A 22,186-nucleotide genomic window follows, 5' to 3' on the forward strand; every position below is an offset into this window, starting at 1 on the left:
AGAGATTTTCATAGGACCTTTCATGTGAACGCTAGGGCACTACAACAGAAATTTCATCTCTCTCAAGCTCATGCTCGGCAAGTAGTTCTAGATTGCCCTCAATGTGTAATTTTTCAACATCCACCCAATGTAGGAGTGAATCCAGGAGGTCTACTAACTTTGAGAGTGTGGCAAATGGATGTGACACATATATCTGAATTTGGAAGTCAAAAATATGTACATGTGTCTGTGGACAATTGTTCAGGCGTCATGCACGCCACGCCTCTAACAGGAGAAAAGGCATGCAATGTTGTCACTCATTGCCTGGAAGTTTGGGCTGCTTGGGGTAAACCCCAACATTTAAAAACTGATAATGGGTCAGCTTATACAGCTCAGACTTTTGCTTCATTCTGTCAGCGCATGGAGGTGCAACTTCTCCATGGATTGCCGTATAATCCTCAAGGCCAAGGCATTGTTGAACGTGCCCATTGCACGTTAAAGGAATGTCTGCAAAAACAAAAAGGAGGAATAGGCCATGGCTGTACTCCTAAGGAGAGGCTATCTCTCGCCCTATTTACTATTAATTTCTTAAATTTGGATGCTCAAGGCCGTTCTGTGGCTGATAGACATCAGGATCCACATGGCCCTGCTAAAGGGATGGTTAAATGGAAGGATATTCTGACAGGCCTCTGGCGCGGGCCTGATCCCATGCTGACATGGGCACAAAGTTCTGTTTGTGTTTTTACACAGGACCAATAGGATCCGGTGTGAGTGCCAGAACAATTGATCAGGAAAATCCAACATGAGGAACACCATGAGTGTCAACGTGGTGATGCTTCTGCTCCTTCCCATGATGAGTCAACTGGGGATGTCGGAGCAGAGATGGGGGATACTGTCAGTGTTCCCAAGACCTATGCTGGTGATGTATAATGCAGGGGTTTTCCCACACCTTTTTACCACCAATCGCAGTTTAGACCTGCCCTTTTTACCCCAAGATGAGCAGATTAGCCTGATTGAGAGCGCACGCCATGAGTTGTACAGATCTGTCTCCCTTGGCCATGATTGGGGGCGGGGCACAGGGAACTTTTACTTTCTCCTACACAGGTGGGTATAGCGGCTACGACCATGGTAACCCTCCCCCCACACCTTCCTCCTCCAAAGGAGATATGACTATTCATAACACAACATTTTCACCTACCCCAGCATGCATATGGCCGCCATTTGTATGGCTGATGAGCAATGGCAGTGCAAATTCTAGTTGGCTAAATTGCACCCAGACCACATGCTTTTATGCCCTGTGCTGGAATGCTACAGCCTTCCCTTTGGCTGTGGTTACTCGCTTGCCCTGGTATGTGCCTGTGCCTGTAGAAGCTCCCAGCAGCTTGACATTGTTTAGAGAAAAGAGAGATTTTGGCATTACAGCAGCCATAGTGACGGCCATCACCGTTGATGCTGTGAGTACTACTGTTTCTGCTGTGGCCTTGTCAGGCACTGTACAGACTGGTAATGCTCTAAAAACATTTCTGCCAATGTTGCCAGTGCCCTAGATATCCAAGCTTCGCTCAGTTCACAGACCAAAGGATATCTAATGATTGTCAATCAATGTATAGATTTGGTGCAAGAACAGGTTGCAGAACTCTGTGGTAGTTGGCCCAACTGGGATGTGAAGGGAGATTGGCTGGGTTGTGTGTCACATCAGTACAATATCAAAACCTCACTCATGCAGCAAATCTGTCTAAAAGATTGTCTCAGTTTCTATTACAGAATTGGTCATCTGAGTTTGAAGACACCATGAGAGAACGCAGGATGGCTATCGTGCATGTGAATTCCACCCAAATAGACCTATCCCTTGCGAGCGGCCTGACTTCCTGGTTGAACTCCCCCATGGATCATTTAAAGGAATGGGCGGGCTTAGGGGCTGTGGCAGGTCTCATGGTGCTGGCCTCCCTCGTTTGCCTGTGGTGCCTTTGCCAAATCAGGAAAACACAAAAATGAGTTGCAGTCAAGATCACTCAAGCCTTCACGGTTATCAAAGCCGGACAGTCCCCCCAAGACTGGGTTTCTCTCCTACAGAGATAGAGGCATTTTGCACCGAATGCGAGGCGAAGTACTGCACTCAGGGGGCACTCTGTTTGACCCTGAGGAGAGCAAGTCTGATTCCCCCCGGGTTGTGCCCCAAAATCCCCGCCTCTGTAAAAAAGGGCACTAGACTGGTCCTGGGATCGCTGGGAAGCATATTCCTGTTTGAGACTCAGTACATTGTCCCCTCTCTCCAATTACAGAGATCAGACCTCTACTCTTGCCTGTCGCATTTTTAAGCAAAAACAAAGGGGGGAACTGTAGAGAGCTGTGTAACAAGCTTTTTCTCTGTGGTAAAAAGATGGCACCAGCTTCCACTTTCTGCTAGCCCAAGACTTGGCTTCGCTTCCGTGTGTGTGTGTGTGTGTGTGTGTGTGTGTGTGTGTGTGTGTGTACCTGTGGGCATTCGCCACGTGGCTTGCAGGGGTTGGCTACCCAAGAGCCATTTAAGTTGAGGGCGGGCTTTCCCCGGGGTCAGAAGATTGTTTAAGTTTCCTGAGTAAACTGCTTAAGGAAGAGTCTCAGCATTGCATCTTCCTTGCTGGTCGAGGCGGTCGAGACAGAGAAGCCTCCTAATTCTGCTTAATTTTAGATAAAAGATGCTGTCTTTTTGGCTACTTATGTGTTCTCACCTTCAATTGCCATTGCCTCTGCAAGCCCTTATCAGATCTACAACTACACCTAGATGATCATCAACCCAGCCGGTGATGCTGCCAACTCCTCCACAACTATTTCGACCACCCCCTCCTATTTGCTCCTGATAGTTGACTTATGTGCTTTAGCCTTAGGGGCCTCTCCAGACTGCGGGACCCCTGACCATTATCCCCACAGGACCTCCCTCCTCCGCTGACCTTATTCCATAATTAATTAACCCTACTGTTCAGGCCCTTCATCAAGCCAACCACTCCCTCATAGAGGACAGTTGGGTCTGCTATTCTTCCACCCCTCCTCTTTCTGAGGGAATTGCAGGCAATTACTAATTCCTACCTTGACTGTTCTACTGGATTGACTACTTATATTGTCACCCCTACCTTTTCAAAGACTAACCAGATTCATTAACTCTCAGATTGACACCATCCTCAAAAAACCGGTTTTGGTTCATTATCATCGCCTGGAGCTACTAGATCCTGAGCTGCCTGACTGTAATGAAAACCCCGACAGTCCTAAAGGACTGGATTTTTCGGGCCTTAAACATTGAACCTATTGATTTCCTTGGCCTTGGAGACGTCATTGACAGGATTATCGTAATGCCGCAGACCAGACACGGACCAATCTCAACAGCTGTAGTGCCCTCCATGAAGGGATTAGAAATAGGCTGACCCCAAGGGCCCATTCCAAAAAGCTCTCGAGCTGCTAGCCTTATGAAAGCTCCCCTGAGTTCTGGGGGCAGATGCACATCACATAGCCTAAGACAGAGGCTCTACCCCTCACTGTCATATAAATGGCAATTTCATATAGGTCCTGGCTGCGGGTGCCCATATCGTAGCCTAAGGCAGATGCTCCATTCTATAATGCTAGAAGGGGGAGATGTCAGGAGCCAGCTCTGGTCAGATATAAAAGTCCCCTTTACAGAGCCTGGTGACCTCCATGCTTAACTGCCAATTACTCAAGCACCCCACTCCTTAGGATACTGATTGAGATAATCACAGGAGGTTACACACAGCTGCCCTGGCCTGAGAGCAATTAACACTCATTCCTCCCCCACTTCTTCTTTATCTTTAAAAAATCCTTCTTGGACTTCAATAAAGAGACCTTGACAAGAAAACCTGCTTGGTCTCGCTCCTTCTTTCTAGCCCATTATTTTCAGGCTTAGTCCACCTCTGACCCACGAAGTACCAGAGCCCCGCTGGCCGGGGCAGGCAGCGAGCTCCAACACATGGAGGCTCAGTGGCAGTTCTGTGTCCATCTGCAGGCCCATGAGGTCAGGGGCCATTTCTGCTTCCTTTCATTGTCACTGCTTAGAGTCATCTGACACCAGTGATCTGTGAACTGGGTCCCATTTCGTCGATGAGCTCTGACACGCCGAGGCCCAGTGGCAGTTCTGTGTTGATCTTCCAGCCCAGGATCTGAGTTCAGCAACAGCCTCCAGGATGTCAATAACCACTTTCAGTTCTGTGTCCATCTGACGGACCAGGGAGTCCAGGGGCTGTTTCTGCTTCCATTTGTCCTCACTACTTAGAGTCATCTGACACCACTGATCTGTGCACTGGATCAGAGTTTGTCAATCAGCTCTGACATGCTGAGGCCCAGTGTCAGCTCTGTGTTTATCTTCCAGCCCAGATTCTGATTTCGGCAATGGGTTCTGAATTGCCGAGGCCCAGTGGCAGTTCTGTGTCCATGCGCTGGCCCAGGTAGGCCAGGGCCTGTTTCTGTTTCCATTCATCCTCAATGCTTAGAGTCATCTGACACCAGTGATCTATGTTCCTGATCCCGGTTTGACAGAGTTCTCAGACATGCCAAAGCCCAGTGGCAGTTCTGTGTCCATCTGCCAACCCAGGATCCGAGGTCAGCAGCAGGGTCCAAGAAGCCAAGGCCCATTGGCATTTGTGTGTCCATCTGCCGGACCAGGGAGTCCAGGGGTTGTTTCTCCTTCCTTTTGTGGTCACTGGTTAGAGTCATCTGACACCAGTGATCCGGGCACTAGATCCGAGTTCAGCAATGAGCTCAAGACATGCCGAGACCAATAGCAGCTCTGTGTTTATCTGCCAGCGCAGGATCTGAGTTTGGCAATGGGTTCTGAAATGCTGAAGCACATTGGCAGTTCTGTGTCCATCTGCTGACCAAGTAAGCCAGAGGCTGTTTCTGGTTCCATTCATCATCATTGATAGTGTCATCTAACACCAGTGATCTGTGCACCAGATCCAGGTTTGACAGCGAGATCCTACACACTGAGGCCCAGTGGAAGTTCTATGTGCATCTTCTGGTACAGGTAAGACAGGTTCTGATTCCTGTTCCATTTGTCATCATTGATTCGAGTCATATGACACCAGTGATCTCTTCTCCTACACACCGAGGCCCAGTGGCAGTTCTATGTCCATCTGCTGGCCCATGAAGGTCAGGGGATGTTTCTGGATCCATTCGTCTTCATTGCTTAGAGTCATCGAACACCAGTAATTTGTGCACCAGATCCAGGTTTGGCAGCGAGCTCCTACACATCGAAGCCCATTGGCAGATATGTGACCCTCTCCCGGCCCATGGAGATCAGGGTCCGTTTCTGGTTCCATTCGTCGTCACTGCTTAGAGTCATCTGTGAATGATCTGTGCCCCAGATCCAAGTTCAGCGATGGCTCTGTTAGGCCGAGGCCAAGTTGCAGTTCTTTGTCCATCTGCTGGGCCTTGGAGATCAGGGGTTTTTTTCTGGTTCAATTTATCGTCATTGCTTAGAGTCATCTAACACCAGTGATCTGTGCACCGGATACAGTTTGGTAAGGAGATCCTACACACAGAGGCCAAGTTGCAATTATGTTTCCATCTGCTGGCCCATGGAGTTCAGGGGCTGTTTCTGGTTCGTTTCGCCGTCACTTCTTAGAGTCATCTGACATCAGTGATCTGTGCTCCTGAACCGAGTTTGAAGGGGTTCTCCTACACACCAAGGCCCAGTGGCAGTTCTGTGTCCACCTGCCGGCCCATGGAGGTCAGTGACTGCTTCTGGTTCCATTCCTCGTCATTGCATAGAGTCATCTAACACCAGTCAGATGTGCACCGGATCCACGTTTGGCAGCGAGATCCTACACACAGAGGCCCATTGTCAATTCTGTGTCCCTCTGCTAGCCCATGGAATTCAGGGGCTGTTTCTGGTTCTATTCGTCATCACTGATTAGAGTAATCTGACAGCAGGGATCTTTGCTCCTGATCCGAGTTAGGTGGCGGGCTCAGAAACGCCGAAACCCAGTAGCAGTTCAACATCCATATGCTGGCCCAGTATCCGAGTTCGGGGTTGGTATATGAAACAGCGAGGCCCTGTGGCAGTTCTGTATCCATCCGCTGTTCCAGGTAAGCCAGGTTCTGTTTCTCGTTCCATTTGTCTTCACTGATTCAAGTCACCTATCACCAGTGATCTGTGCTCTGGATCCGAGTTCTGGGGCAAGCTCCTACACGCAGAGTCCCAGTGGCAGTTATTATTCCATTTCCCGGCCCAGGATCTGAGTTCTTAATTGGGCTCCCACACTACGAAGCTCAGTGACAGTTCTGTGTCCATCTGAAGGCCCATGGAAGTCAGTGGCAGTTTATTGTTCCATTCGTCATCACAGCTTAGAGTCATCTGATACCAGTGATCTGTATGCCAGATCCAAGTTCGGCGATGGCTCCATCAGGCTGAGGCCCAATGGCAGTCCCGTGTCCATCTGCAGGACCATGGAGGTCAGGGGTTGTTTTTGGTTCCATTCTTCGTCATTGCTTAGAGTCATCCAACACCAGTGATCTGTGCACCGGATGCAGGTTTGACAGCAAGCTCCTACACACCAAGGCCCAGTGGCAGATCTGTGTCCCTCTGCCAGCCATTGGAGGTGAGGGACCTTTTCTGGTTCCATTCGTGGTCACTGCTTAGAGTCATCTGACACCAGTTATCTGTGTGCCAGATCCAAGTTTGGCAATGGCTCCATCACGGCAAGGCCCAGTTCCAGTTCTGTGTCCATCTGCAGGCCCATGGAGGTCAGGGGCTGTTCCTGGTTCCATTTGTCATCATTGCTTAGAGTCATCTAACACCAATGATCTGTGCACCGGATGCAGGTTTGGCAGCGAGATCCTACACACAGAGGCCCAATTGCAATTCCCTGCATCTGCAAGCCCATGGAGGTCAGGGGGTGTTTCTGGTGCCATCTGCAGTCACTTCTTAGAGTCATGTGAGATCAGTGATCTGTGCTCCTGAACCAAGTTCGACTGCCTTCTCCTACACACCAATTCCCAGTGCTAGTTCTGTGTCCTTCTACCGGCACATGGAGTTCAGGGGCTGTTTCTTGTTCCATTCACTGTCACTGCTTAGAGTCATTTAACACCAGTGATTTTTGCTCCTGCTCCGAGTTTGGTGGCAGGTTCAGATACACCGAAGCCCAGTGGCAGTTTTGCATCCATATTCTTGCCCTGGATCAGAGTTTAGTGGCAGTATACAACACTTTGAGGCCCAGTGGCAGTTCTGTGTCCATTTACAGGCCCATGAAGGTCAGGGGCTGTTTCTGGTTCCATTGGTCATGACTGCTTAGAGTTATCTGACACTAGTTATCTGTGCTCTGGATCCAAGTTGAGTGGCGGGTTCTGACACGACGAGGCCAAGTGGTAGTTCTGCCTCCATCTGCCGACACAGGATCTAATTTCTGAGTTGAACTCCAAATCTCCCAATCCCAGTGGTAGTTAACATCTGTATGTTGGCTCAGGATCTGAGTGTGGCGGCAGAATATGACACGCCAAGACCCAGTGGCAGTTGTGTGTTTATCTGCCAGCCCAGGATCCAAGTTCGGCAATGGGCTCTGAAATGCTGTGGCACAGTGGAGTTCTCTGTCCATCCGCTGGCCCAGGTAGTTCAGGAGCTGTTTCTGGTTCCATTCATCATCACTGATTAGAGTCATCTGACGTCAGTGATGTGAGAGCCTGATCCCAATTCTGCATCAGGCTTCCACACGCCGAGGACCAAGGATAGGTCTACATCCATATCCTAGCCCAGGATCCAAGCTCGGCATCGGCATACAACACACTGAGTTACAGTGGTAGTTCTGGATCCATCTGCCGTCCCTGGATCCGAATTCTGCAGTGGGCTCAGACACGCCAAACCCAGATGAATTTCTGCATCAGTCTGCTGGCCCAAGAGCCAGGTTCAGAGGCATTTCCAACACAACGAGTCCCAGTGGCAATTATGCATCTATCTGCCTTCTCTGGATCCGAGTTCTGGGACAGGCTCCAGTTCGCCAAAGCCCAGTGGAACTTCTGCCTCCATCTGCTCATCCACGATCTGATTTCGGCAGTGGGATATGACAAGCTACGGGCTAGACCATGGGAAATACATCATATGATTAAGGGATTCTTCCAGTTACTGTTACCATGGAAAAACTGTTCAAATGCTTTTATGGAGGAATGTCATATCCCCTAAGATGTGTATCAATGGACCAAGAAAATCACAAGACACACATTACTGAACCAAAATTGTGTTTTGTATGGTAGCTTCTTACAGGAAGTTTAAATTCCATATCTTAGATTAGATTGAAGGATCATGGGACTGCAGGTCCTTGGATGAACCAAATTATGTCAGCAGCAGGACATAGCGCATGATGCAGAGAGAGATTCCTCCAAATTCACTTATCTCAGCCTACACTAATCCTTGTTATGTCTGTGTGTCTCTCTGCTGTTTGACACATCATCTCTAACTCTCTAACTCTCCCTGTTGCTTTCTCTGTGTATCTCTCTCTCTCACTGTCTCTGTCTCTCTGAATATGTCCCTTCACCCTGATGGGACTCTACAACTCTACCTGCTTTGCACTGGGCCTACCAGCTTACTGAACCTCTCTTTCTCTCTCTCTCTCCCAGTCTCTCACTCAAGCTCTGGCATTCTGTCTTTGCCTCTGCAACCTGGATGAATACCAGAAGCTCTGGACTTACTGAGGACTGTTCTCTACCAAATCTGATCCTTTTGTCTATCTGTCTGTATGTGTCTCTCCCGCTGCTTGTGTGTATCTCTCTCCGTCAGAGTACTGTGGAGCATGTTAAACCAGTCTAAAATGGGAAAATTAAGGTGCTTTTTATTGTCCTATAGATACCCTCCTTTTTCAAACATGTGAATGCTTTTTGCCAAGAAGTTTGTCTCAAAAAAAGGCAGCTGGTCTGTCTACTATTTATGTTTTTGCAAAAACCAAAGTATTCTCCTAAGGTCCTGGTAGCTGAATGAGACCCATGAGAGAAGGTCCAAGGATTCACTCCAGATAAATAATATTCAGTCCCTCAATGATCCCAGATTATGTTCCTCCTCATCTGGTACCTTTCCCTGGGAAAACCATCCCTCATTTGACCATGCAACCACCTGTCATCAGGTCTTCATAAATATTTTTTTCTAAACTAAATCTCATCTCCTACACTGCTGGCATCTCCCGAGGCTTAGGATGGCCAAGAGAGTTCCACACATTCTGGAAATCCGTGGAGCAACAAGGTACTCCAGGCATGTGCTAGTACCCCTCTATGCTCAGGGACACCAAAGATCTTCAATGCCCCTTCATCAAGAAGAAGCAGTCTTTGGTACTCGAGATCGTTATACCCTAATTTACATATCCTAGAACCCAAATTTCCAAAATCAGTGAAGGTGGAAATGAAAGGTCCTGGCATCTGGCGACCTGCCCATGACATCTGGAAGGGTGCACTCATTCAACCAGCAATTGTTCAGTCCAGGGACCCATGGCTACTAAGTCTGCAGGCACGGTTATAAGACACGTTTAAAAGACAGATCCATACCCAATCCTGATGTCTTATTCTGGCTGTCACCTTCCAATTCCTCTCTGCTATCTGCTATCTGGCATCCTCCTATGACCCTCTTCATCACTTCTGTCCCCCCACTCAGCCTCTCCAACCATGTGAGAAAATTTCTAGTTCATGGACATTCTAAGGTTCATGTTTCATTGCTCAGGTTTCCATCTCCATAGCAAGCTTTACCCTTGCACATAAACAAATGACCCACTCTTGAGCTGTGAAAGCCATGGAGGCTCTCTCTCTGTGAACGTTCCACATATCCAGGCTTGTTTGAGCCGGACATGACAGAGATCGTGTTCTGAGACTGACCAAACTGTGAAACATGGCATTAGGTCGGTGTGTTTCCCAAGGATGAGGTCCACACCACGATCGCTGAATCACCTGTGGGTTTCTTTGCCTCTGCAACTTGGGTGAAAATCAGCAGCTCTGGACTTGCTCAGGAATGTTCTACACCAAAACTGAACCTATTGTCTGTCTGTATCTATGTGTCTTTCTCGCTGTGTGTCTGTCTCTCTCTCTGTCAGAGTACAGAAGATATTGCTAAACAACTCTAAAATGGCAAAACTTGCATGTTTTTTATTGTCCTAAAGATACCCTTCTCTATCCAAAATATGAATTATTTCAGCCAAACAGCTTCTATTTTAAAAAGGCAGCTGATGTGTCTCCAATTAATGTTTTCGGCAAACGCAAAGTATTCCTGTAAGTTCCAGGGAGCTGAAAGTTATCCATGCTAAAAGGTTCAAAGATTCACTCCAGATAAGTAATGTTCAGCCTCTCAGTGATTCCAGATTGCTTTCCTCCTCCTATGAGAACTTTCCTTGGGAAAACCCTCCCTCATCTGACCGTACTCCTCTCTGACCCCATAACGTCATAAATACTTTTTTTTTCTAAACTTAACTTCATCTCCTACACTTCTGACAGCTGTTGAGGCTTAGGAAGTTCCAGTGTCACACAATATGGAAATCGGTGGAGCAATCAGATAATGCAGGATGTAGTAGTATTTCACTATTCTCAACGCCCGCCAAAGATGGTCAATGCCACTTCATCAGAAACAAGCAATCTTGAGAACTTGACATCTTTATTCCCTTAAGTTGCAAATCTAAGACCCCAAAATTCCATAATCAGTGAAGTTGGCAATCAAAGGTCCTGGCATTGAGCTAACTGCCCATGTCACCTGGAAGGGTGCACTCACTCAGCCAGTACACTGTTCAGTCCAAGGTTCCATAGGTACTAACTCTGCAGGTAGGGTTATAGGATCCCTTTAAAAGACAGATCCCTAACCACTGCTAATGGTCACCTTTCAATTCCACTCTGCTATCTGCTATCTGGTATCCTTCTCGGTCACCTTGCAATTCCTATCTGCTATCTACTGTTATCTTTCTATGACCATCTTCATCTCTTCTCCTGTCTCCCCCACTCAGCCTCTCAAACCATGTCAGATAATCTAAAGTTCATGGACATTTAAGATTTGTGTTCCATTGCTCAGGGTTACATCTCCATAGCGAGCTTTCCCCTTCCATGTAAACAAATGAACGACTGACTCTGGACTTGTGAAAGCCATCAAGACTCTCTCTCTCTGTGAACTCTCTCCATATCCAGGCTCGGTTGACCAGGACATCACAGAGATCCTTTTGGGAATGACCAAAAGTACAAACACCCCATCATGTCGGTGTGTTTCCCAAGGATGAGGTCCACCACCACATATGCTGAATCCCCTGTGGGTTTCAGATTTGTGCCTTTGGGAGTTTCTCCCCATTCACTATTCAGACACATGTATTGCCTCCACTTTTTGGGCATTTTTTGTTCCCCAATTCTCAATGAGTTTAGCCTGACTAAGTATATTAATATGTTGGATACCTGGCCTCTTTCAGCCACCTCCCTTATTCCCTTATGTTTCAGGGAATCTAGTGGTTACTTATACCATAGAAAAACCGTTTCATGCGTTTTTTGTGGTAATGTCAAATACCCTAAGAAGTACATCAATGGAATAAGAAAATCACATTACAGTTTAAAAAGGTGAGTTTTCCATGGTTAATTTCTTCCAGGAAATTTTAAATTCCATTTCTTAGATTAGATTGAAAAATCATTGGAATGCAGGTACTTGGGTGCATGAGATGATGTAGCAGCAGAACAGAGTTCATTAGGCAGAGACAGCATCCTCTGGATGTGATATGCATTTATCCTTGCCTACACTATGCCTCGGCCTGTCTCTTTGTCTTTCTGTCTCTCATTTCATTCTCTAACTCTCTCTATCACTAACTGTCTCTGTCTCTGTCTCATTGTATCTGTCTCTTACTGTCTGTGTCTATGTATATATCTCTACACCCTGGGGGGAGTCTATAACTCTACCTGCTTTGTAATGTGTTTGCCAGCTACACTAAGCCAAAGTCTCTTTCTCTTTCTCTCTTATCTCTCTCTCTCTCTCTCTCTCTCTCTCTCTCTCTCTCTCTCTCTCTCCTTTTTTATAGCACGGAAGAGCATGCTAAACCTCTCTACAATGCCAAATTTAAGGTGCATTTTTATTGGACAAAATATACCCATCCCATTCCAAAATGTGAATGCATTTAGCCATATCGCTTCTATCATAAAGAGGCACACACAGTGTCTCCAATTTATGTTTTTGGTAAACACAAAATACTCCTGTTTGCCTCGGCAATCTGAATGGGACCATGCAAAGAGTTCCAAAAATGTTGCTCTCCTGATAATTAGTATTCAGTCTCTCAATGATCACAGATTCCTTTTCTGCTCATCCAGGATCTCTCTCTGGGAGATTCTGCCCATGACACCTGGAAGCATGCACTCACTCAGTCACTACTCTGTTCAATCCAGGGTTCCATGGGTACTAAATCTTCAGGCAGGGTTAAAGGATCCCTTTAAAATACAGATCCCTTCACACTCCTGATATCTTATTCTCTCTATCACCTTGCAATTGCAAATGCTATCCGCTAACTTCTATCTGGTATCTTCCTATGACCATCTTCATCTCTTTCCTGTGTCTCCCACTCACCCTCTCCAAACATGTTAGCAAATCTAAAGTTCATGGACACTCTAAGACTTGTGTTCTATTGCTCAGGATTTTGTATCCAAATCAAGCTTTCCCCTTCCACTTAAACAAATGACCACCTCTGAAGCTGTCAAAGCCATGGAGGCTCTCCATAACCAAGCTTGGTTGAGCCGCACATCACAGAGATATTTTTTTGGGAATGATCAAATGTTAAAAAATGCCATCAGATCGGTGTGTATCCCAAGGAGAATGCCCACCACCACATTTGCTGAATCACATGTGGGTTTCAGATTTATGTCTTTGGGAGTTTCTTCCCGCCACTCTTTGGACCCCTGTGTTGTCTCAACTCTTCTGGCATTTTGTTTCCCATTTGTCGATGAGTTAACGCTGACTCCATCTTTTGAGATGTTGGGTATCAAGCCTCCTTCAGCCACCCATATTGGAATTACATCTTATGTTTAAGGGAATATAGCAGTTAGTGTTACCATGGATAACCGTTTAATTCCTTTTGTGGAGTAATGTCAAACACCCTAAGAAGTACATCAATGGACTAAGAAAATGAAACATATCATATTAGTGTAAAAAAGGTGAGTTTTCCATGGTCAACTTCTTCCAGGAAGGTTTAAATTCTATTTCTTAGATTAGATTGAAGGATCATTGGACTGCAGGCACTTGGGTGAATGAGATGATGTCAGCAGCAGGACAGAGTTCAATACACAGAGAAATCATCATCCATAAGTATGTTGGGAGCCAGCACTGGACCTGGTATTCACTTCTCTCTGCCTACACTAAGCCTTGGTATGTCTGTGTGTTTCTCTGTCTGTCTGACTTATCAGTACCTACCTATCTATCCTATCTATCACTCATTTTCTCTGTCTCTGTGTATCTCTGTCACTCACTGTCTCTGTCTCTCTGTATATATCTCTTCACCCTGGTGGGCCACTATAACTCTACCTACTTTGCACTGGACCTGCCTGCTACATTAAGCCTCTCTCTCTCTCTCTCTCTCTCTCTCTCTCTCTCTCTCACTTTCATTCTTGCTCTGTCACTCTCGGGGCTTCTGTCTTTGCCTCTGCAACTTGGGTGAATTTCAGCAACTCTGGACTTGCTCAGGAATGTTCTCCACCAAAATTGAATCTTTTGTCTCTCTGTATCTATGTGTCTTTCTCGCTGTGTGTCTGTCTCTCTCTGTGTGTCAGAGTACAGAAGAAATTGTTAAACCACTGTAAAATGGGAAAAGTAAAGTGCTTTTTTATTGTACTTAAAATATCATTCTCTATCCTAAATATGAATGCTTTCAGCCAAGTTGCTTCTATTAAAAAAAAGGCAGCTGATGTGTCTCCAATTTATGTTATTGACAAACACAAAGCGTTCCTGTAAGTTCCAGGGAGCTGAATTCGACCCATGCAAAAAGGTCCAAGCATTCACTCCAGAAAAATAGTGTTCAGCCAGAACACTATAGTTTTCAGCCAGAAAAATAGTGTTCATTCCAGATTTCTTTCCTCCTCCTCTGAAAACTTTCCCTGGGAAAACCCACACTCATCTGAACAAACTCCCCTCTGACATCAGAACTTCACAAATACTTTTTTTCTAAACTTAACTTCATCTCCTACACTTCTTAGGATGCCCCAGACAGTGTCACACAATCTGGAAATCTGTGGCGCCATCAGGTAATACAGGATGTGGTCGTACCCTGCTATTCCCAACCCACCAAAATTGGTCAATGCCACTTCATAAAAAGAAGCAGTCTTGAGAACTTGGCATCCTTATTCCCTAAGTTGCAAATCTAAGACCTCAAATTTCCATAATCAGTAAAGTTTGGAATGAAAGTTCTTGGCATTGTGCTAACTGTCCATTTTGCCGGGAAGGCTGCATTTGCTCACCCTCTACTCTGTTCAGTCCTGGGTTCCATGGGTACTAAATCTGCAGGCAGGGTTATAGGACCCCTTTAAAAGACAGATACTTACTCACTCCTGACGTCTTACTCTCTGTGACCTTCCAATTCCTCTCTTCTATCTGCTATCTGGTAACTTCCTCTGATTCTCTTCAACTCTTCTTCTGTCTCCCGCATTCACATTCTTCAACATTGTCGGAAAATCTAAAGTACATGTACATTTTAAGATTCGTGTTCCATTGCTCAGGGTTCCATTTCCATACCGAGCTTTCACCTTCTATGTAAACAAATGACCAACTCTGGAGCTGCAAAAGCCATGGACGCTCTCTCTCTGTGTGCATCCCTCGATACCAAGGCTTGGTTTAGTGGTACATCATGGAGATCTTTTTCTGGCACTGACCAAATGTTGAAACACCACATCAGGTCGGTGTTTCCCAAGGATGAAGTCCACCACCACCTTCGCTGAATCACCTGTGGTTTTCAGATATAGTCCTTTTGGAGTTTCTCCCCCTCCACAGTTCAGAACCCTGTGTAGTCTCAACACTTCGGGCATATTTGTTCCACAATTGTCGATGAGTTAAGCCTGACATTCTGAGATGTTGGGTACCGACACTCTTCAGCCACCTCCATTGGAATCACATCTTATGGTTAAGGGAATCTAGTGGTTACTGTTACCATGGAAAAAAGTTTAATGCCTTTTATGTGGAGGAATGTAAAATACCATAAGAAGTACATCAGTGGAATAAGAAAATGAAAGGAATCACTTTACTGTAAAAAAGGTGAGTTTTCCATGGTTAATTTCTTCCCGGAAGGTTTCAATTCCATTTCTTAGCTAAGCTTGAAAAATCATTGGGATGCAGATACTTGGGTGCATGAGATGTTGTCAGCAGCAGGACAGAGTTCATTAGGCCGAGACAGCATCCTCCAAGAGTATATTGGGAGGCTGTTTCTGGATGTGATATACCCTTATCCTAGCCTACACTAAGCCATGGCCTGTCACTGTGTCTGTATATTCCTCATTGCACTCTAACACTTTCTATCACTCACTGTCTCCGTCTCTGGCTCTGTCTCTGTCTCTGTGTATATCTGTCTCTCACTGTCTGTGTCTATGTTTATATCTCTACAGCCTGGGTGGGTGTCTATAATTCTACCTACCTTGCAATGTGTTTGCCGGCTACAATAATCCAAGTCTCTTTCTATTATGCTCTCTCATATTCTCTCTCTCTCTCTCTCTCTCTCTCTCTCTCTCTCTCTCTCTCTCCATCTCTCTCCCTCTCTGTCTGGTCCTCTATTTTTAGCTCTACACCTTGTGTGAATACAAGGATCTATACTTGTTCTGGGTTGGTCTCCAACTAAATGAGCTTTTATCTGTCCTTTTGCTTGTGTCCCTCTCTCTCTTTCTCTCTCTCTCTCCATATCTATCTCTGTCTTTCTGTCTCTCTGTTCTAGTACTGAAGAGCATACTAAACATCTCTACACTGGCAAAGTTAAGGAGCTTTTTTATTGGATGACATATACCCTTCCATTTCTAAAATGAGAATGCTTTCAGCCAAGTCGCTAATATCACAAAGAGGCACCTGATGTGACTGTAATTTATGTTTTTGGTAAACCCAAAACATTCCTGTAAGTTCCAGGGATCTGAATGGGACCCATGCAAAGAGTTATAAAAATGATGCACTCCTGATAATTAGTATTTAGCCTCTCAATGATCGCAGAGTCATTTCCTGCTCACCTGGGATCTCTCTCTGGGAGATCTTGAAGATGACAACTGGATGTGTGCACTCACTCAGCCACTACTCTGTTCATTTCAGGGTTCCATGGGTACTAAGTCTGCATGCAGGGTTATAGCACCCCTTTAAAAAACAGATCCCTACACACTGCTGATGTCTTTTTCTCTCTATCATCATCCAATTCCAAACTGCTATCTGCTAACTGCTATCTGGTATCTTCCTCTGACAATCTTCATCACTTCTCCTGTCTCCCCCACTCACCCTCTCCAAACATGTCAGAAAATCTAAGGTTCATGGACATTCTAAGGTTCATGTTCCATTGCTCAGGATTCCATCTCCATAATGAGATTTCCTTTTCCACTTAAACAAATGGCCAACTCTGGAGCTTTCAAAGCCATGGAGACTCTCTCTATGTGAATTCTATCCATACCCAGGCTCGGTTGAGTGGCACATCACAGAGAACTTTTTTTCGAATTGACCAAATGTGAAACAACCCATCAGATCGATGTGTATCCCAAGGATGAGGCCCACCACCACATTTGCTGAATCACCTGTGGGTTTCAGATTTATGCCTTTGGGAGTTTCTTCCCTCTGGGGAACCAAAATATTTCTGCTATGGAATATTTTGTGATCCAACATTTGGTTTCACTAAACATGAACACCGGAAAGCTCTGGCCCACTATTGTTAATGGCAGTAAGGCTACTATTGTTTACCATTGCCTCAGGGTAATATGCCTCCAATTTGAATCTCTGTGGGCCTAAGCATCTGAAGAGGCCCTCACCTGGGCTGAGGTGAAATATGTGTGAGTGACTGGGGAGGACAGTGGAGTGAGGAGCGAGCGACCAGAAGAGAGAGGAGAAAAAAAGAGAGATGGTTCCCTGGTGGTCATGACAGGATGGTTAAGGAACACCAGAAAAGATGGAAAATAAAGAAATGAATCTAGTTATACAACATGGAACTGAGAGCTCTCTGATGATGACAAGATGCCTGTGTTTGGTCTTTATCGTTGCTGAGTTGCTAGGAATTTCCACTTACACACCTAATCAGGGCGAACCTCATGGGTTAAGGCTGAAACTTGCAGGGTCACAACAAAATGGCACCCGAATGCGGGACATAAATATGCGGGAAGAAGCCATGGACACCACGAAGTAATGGACAAGGCAGAGGCTTAGACACTTCGAAGAGATAGTCATTGAGATTGAACCGGTTGGAGAAGAAGCACGCGAAGGAAAAAGAAGAAAGAATTGGCAGAATGTGGTGAGTGAGCAAAGTTAAGTCAGGAATAAAACTGGATATAATTGTAGAAATAGGAAATACATATATTTAATATCTATAATATAAAATAGGAAGATGTCAGCCAGCAGATGACAGAAAAGATAAATCGGGTTATTTAACCCTTAAAGCAGAAATGTGCACAAAATATATATAAGACGAAAATATCTGCCAGCAGCTGACTAGAATAGGTAAAGAGGTATATTTAGCCTTTAAAGTAAGAGAAAATTGCGCAAAGAAGATGTGAGACTAAAATATCTGTCAGGTGATAAAGTAGTAAAAAGTAATGTGTTAAACTCCTGAATGAAAAATGCAGGTAATTGTAAATATGAAACAGAAATATTAGCCACATGTTAAAGAGAAGTAAGTTAGCCTTGAAAGTAAAAATGTATATAGTTAGAGAAATCAGGCAGGTAATTGTTAGTCAGATGATTGTATATTTATTTACTTGGGTATAGTTTAACAGCCAGGAGAGCTAAAACAAATGAAAGCAAGTACAGGAGATTTTAGAGTCTATAAGTTTTAAAAGGATCCTTCCTGCTTGCAAAAGCAACCACCATGATGCAGCATTTCGAGTTGCGCAGGAACTTGGGGAGACATACCTCTGGCCTCGCATACAAGTAGGCCCTCTGGAGATATCTAGGAATGTATGGAGTACAGAAAACTCTGTGCCTACTAAGGGACAGCTGGGTGGTAAAGAATATACAGGATCAATGATTGGGATCAGCAGGGAGAGTTAATAACTACCAAGATGGAGGGAGCCTTCACCTCATTCCTTCATTTTGGACTGGGAATACAGAAAGGCAAATACTCAATGGTAAAATTCAGCAAGAGCTAAGAGACTTGGAAATTTTAGTGAAATTGTTTACAGGAGGTAAGAAATATACAGGTTTCCTTGGATCAGAGAGAGAGAGGCTCAGGGGAACATAGCAGGGTATGTGTGCCAATACCCTTCAAACAGCTCAAGGAACTGAAAATGGTTTGTGTCAAGTATGGATCAACAGCAATTTTTACCCAGAGGGTGATAGGGAATATTGCTGTAGAAACCTCACTCCTAGGAAACTAAAAGCGGGTAACCAAGCCTGCCTGTCAGGAGGAGGAGATTTGCTATAGAGAGCAGGCAGGGACTTAGGGAGTTAGTTCAGAATTGGTTTCTAGGCCTGTGTGGACATGATCCAAAAGTGTTAGATGAACAGGTATTGGAGCTTTGATTGTGAAAAAGCTAGCTTATTAGAATCCTGGTACTGCATGCCAGACCTCGCAAAGGCCTCACAGGAAAAGGACTGACTAGGTGAGTTCATCAAGAATTTTTCAGATGCGTACCTAGCTTACACCAGGGATTAGCGATGATGGCTTCCTTACCAGAACTTCAGTTAAAAATCAGTTATTCCAACACAGAAAGCAAGGCATAGGAAGGAAGAAATGCACAGAGCCTTCTAGAGTTTGCTCTGGACATTTTCAGGAAGAGCACCAAGTCAGACAGAGTCTCCAATAAAAGAGAAAATAAGGGATCAGGCTTGTGCCCAAAATACAGCCGCAGATTTTTCAGCAGCCCAGAGGGCATACTCGAGCTAAAGCCGAGGTCAGCCATGGCAGTTGCCTCAGTCTGCCAGCCCTCAGCCAGCAGCTTGGTGCCACCTAATGCTGGTCTCTGTGGCAGGCTAGACAAAATGGCTCATGGGGTGGGAGACAGCCTGCCTCCTCAGGGTAATTTATAGCCTTGGGAGATGCTGCCATGGCTGATGGCTAGTCAATGCACATAAATGCTATTGATACCGACAGACAGAAACTGATTTTGAGACTTAAAAATAAGAAAGGGCAACATATTTAAGCTTACATTTGTTCAAATTTTGGATGCTCATATTTCAAGGATTGACTATAGCTACTATGTTAGAAGAAATTTCAATTAGGGATGTTTCTTTTCAACAAACTGATCATAACCTAGGCCAAAGGAGAAATGTGAGACGTATGCAAGTTATGAATGAAAGGTGTGGCCACACCTGGATGTGTGATGTGCTTGTGAATTTATGAATGCAGAAGAATGGAAATGCCTAAATCGCCTTCAATGTGATTAGAGAGATATTTACATTGCCTCCGATAGTTTACAACATATTAAAATCACTTTAATATGGTCAAAAAAGCATCCAGTAAGTCAGTCAATATCTTAAGAGGAAAAATTAATGATTTGAGCCCTTGGAGATAGTCAATAAAAAAGTTAGCAAAAGCCTAGAGTATTAGCTTAGAGTCATGAGGAATCTATGGATGGTTCTGTAAATATTTGGCAGATGAGAGGATACAGATCTTCCTAAATTTTTATGGTTAAAAAAGGAAAATCTAGAAAATAAAAGTTGATACATGATTTTAAAAAGGGTTTATGAAAAGCCTCAGGAGAGAGCAATCCTGTTAGATTCACAACTTGAATGTGTCTTTGCAAATGCAAATTAGGCCAGGTCAGCTAAGATGCAAATGAAGTCTTATCACCTGGTCAGCTCCGAAGGTTAGATTAGAAAAGGCTACTTAGAAACTTTAAATAAATCTTAAAAATTTTTAAAGACATATGTTGTATTCTAAAGAAATTAAGGCTTAAAAGATAGCAATTGGAAAAGATAGTTTGAAATCTTTAAATGAGTTTTTAAGAAGTTGTTATAAAACATTCATTGGTTAAGTACCTTTTTTGGAACATCTAATGATCATTTAAATACTTTAAGAAAGATTCTATAAGGAGATAATGATCCAGATGTACCCAAACAGCTAAATAAGAAGGTAGACAAGTTGTATAAGTAGAGGATTCGATTCAGCATCATCAGATATATTGACTATACAAAACCATGGGAAGCTAATGTACTCCCCACAAATCATAGTCCAACTTCTATTCTATAGCAGAAGGAACCATTATGGTGGTTGTGCCTATCTGTCTTACCAGCCTAAATATTAAACCCTTATTTTAAAACAGTAGCTTACATGATTCAGAAATGCCATATACATTCTAGAAAGTATTTTAGGAGAGAAGCAAATATGATACATGTCCCCTATGCTAAGCAACAGTTTAGTAGGTTATTTCAGAACAATGAGTCATGGACAATCGCCTTTGCTCAGTTTTCAGGAAGAATTAATGATCAGTTTCTACCTCATGGACTGTTACAATTTACACTAATGCATCATTTTGTATTTCGAAAATTGAAAAAAAAAACAGTCCTGTAAAAATATGCTATGTTAGTTTTAACCAATGGTTCTATTGGGAGAGTCACTTACATAGGTTATTAATAGAAAGGAATAGATAGAGCAGACAGCTCTGGCTTATGCTCAAATAATCAAATTGTAAGTTGTTGCAGTGGTCTTTCAGATCTTAGCAAATAATTAATTTAATTTGTATACTGACAGTCACTATGTCTTTAAGGCTTATAAAGTAATAGAGACAGTCCCCTGCACAGGGTCTAGTAATAGTCAAGTCAGAGTGTTATTTGAGCAAATTCAAATGTTATTCACTTAAGAGAATTACCATGGTTTATGGTGCACACTGGGAACCTATTAAATAGGCCTTTCCCTGATTACTAGCCAAATTGAATGAATTAACTGATTAAAAAAATGGTTGATTTGCCTTAAATATTTAAAGCTCGACAGGCTTGTAACTTTTTTCATCTAAATAGCAAAAGTCTAAGAAAGAAATTTGGCTTAACCAGAGAGACTGCTGGTCAAATCATCAAACAATGCGGAATATGTCCACAATATGGCTATGGCTAATTTAAAGATAAATCCTCAAGTCCTGCTCCCCAACTATTTATGGCGAATGGATGTGACTCACATCAAGGAGTTTGGCAAGTTAAAAATGAGCACGTGGAAATTGACACATATTCAGGTTTCTTAATGGCCACTCCAAAAACAGAAGAAGCCACCAGACATCTTATAAAACACTGTTTAAGATGTTTTGCTGACATGGGAGTGCCAAAAGTTATAAAAATAGATAATGGGTCTCGATATACTAGCAAAGCTTTCCAGTAATTTTGTGCTCAATTTGAAATGTATTCCTTAAAGATCCCCAAGAACAAGTAATAATAGAGAGAGCTCATAGTGCCCTAAAAACACAGCTTCTAAGATAAAAAGGGGGGAGCTGTGCCCACAGTTTCCACATGCTGCGTTAAATCACACACTGTTTATCTTAAACTTTTTAAATGTGGATGCCAGTGAGCAATCTGATACAGACAGATTTTGGCATGAAGGAACTCCAGCAAATTTTGCTCAGGTCAAATGGAGCGATGAATAGAGGGGAGCAGATTCCTTAATTATTTGGGGGTCGAGGGTGTATCTATGTTTTCTCGAAGGAGAATAATGAGTCATGCTGGCTGCTGGAGTGGTTGATGTGATGCATAGAGCAGAGAGGAATTAGACCTGGGCCCACAGGATAACGTCTGAACCAGCTGGAGTGAAACAATGGACCTGTATTCCTGAACTCTGAGTGCATCTGAACTGCAGCTGGAGGAAGAAAGGAGACACACCCAGTTCCAGTTTCGAGATGCTTTCCAGAGTCCCAGCCTCCCTACAGATGGACTACATCCACCTCTCTGAATCCGTGAGTGCTCATCCAGGAGCAGACTAAAAACTTGATTACAAAAAAACAGCTTTCTTTCTTGCTACAAACAGACACACAAAACTGTTTTGCCAGTTTTCCCCTTGGGAAAAAGGACACATTTAGTACAGTTGGATATTGTCATAAACCAACTGGCAGAAGCTCCTTCACAATGCTTAATCAAGACATGGACAAAAGTCTTTTTAGTTAACTTTCAAAC

The 22,186-nt window shown here is 44.2% G+C and overlaps 1 protein-coding gene across 1 annotated transcript in view; it reads right to left on the reverse strand.

Moving 5' to 3' along the window:
- Positions 1-292: 292 nt before the first annotated feature.
- Positions 293-22,186, reverse strand: part of LOC113838322 (odorant-binding protein-like) — a 49,012-nt gene continuing 27,118 nt past the window's right edge. Inside the window, exon 6 of the mRNA XM_027434084.1 lies at positions 293-486. Coding sequence (XP_027289885.1) covers positions 293-486 — 194 coding nt within the window. The remainder of the gene's footprint in view (positions 487-22,186) is intronic.

The sequence above is a fragment of the Cricetulus griseus genome, unplaced genomic scaffold (assembly GCF_003668045.3).
Source record: "Cricetulus griseus strain 17A/GY unplaced genomic scaffold, alternate assembly CriGri-PICRH-1.0 unplaced_scaffold_2, whole genome shotgun sequence".
Classification (NCBI taxonomy): Eukaryota; Metazoa; Chordata; class Mammalia; order Rodentia; family Cricetidae; genus Cricetulus; species Cricetulus griseus.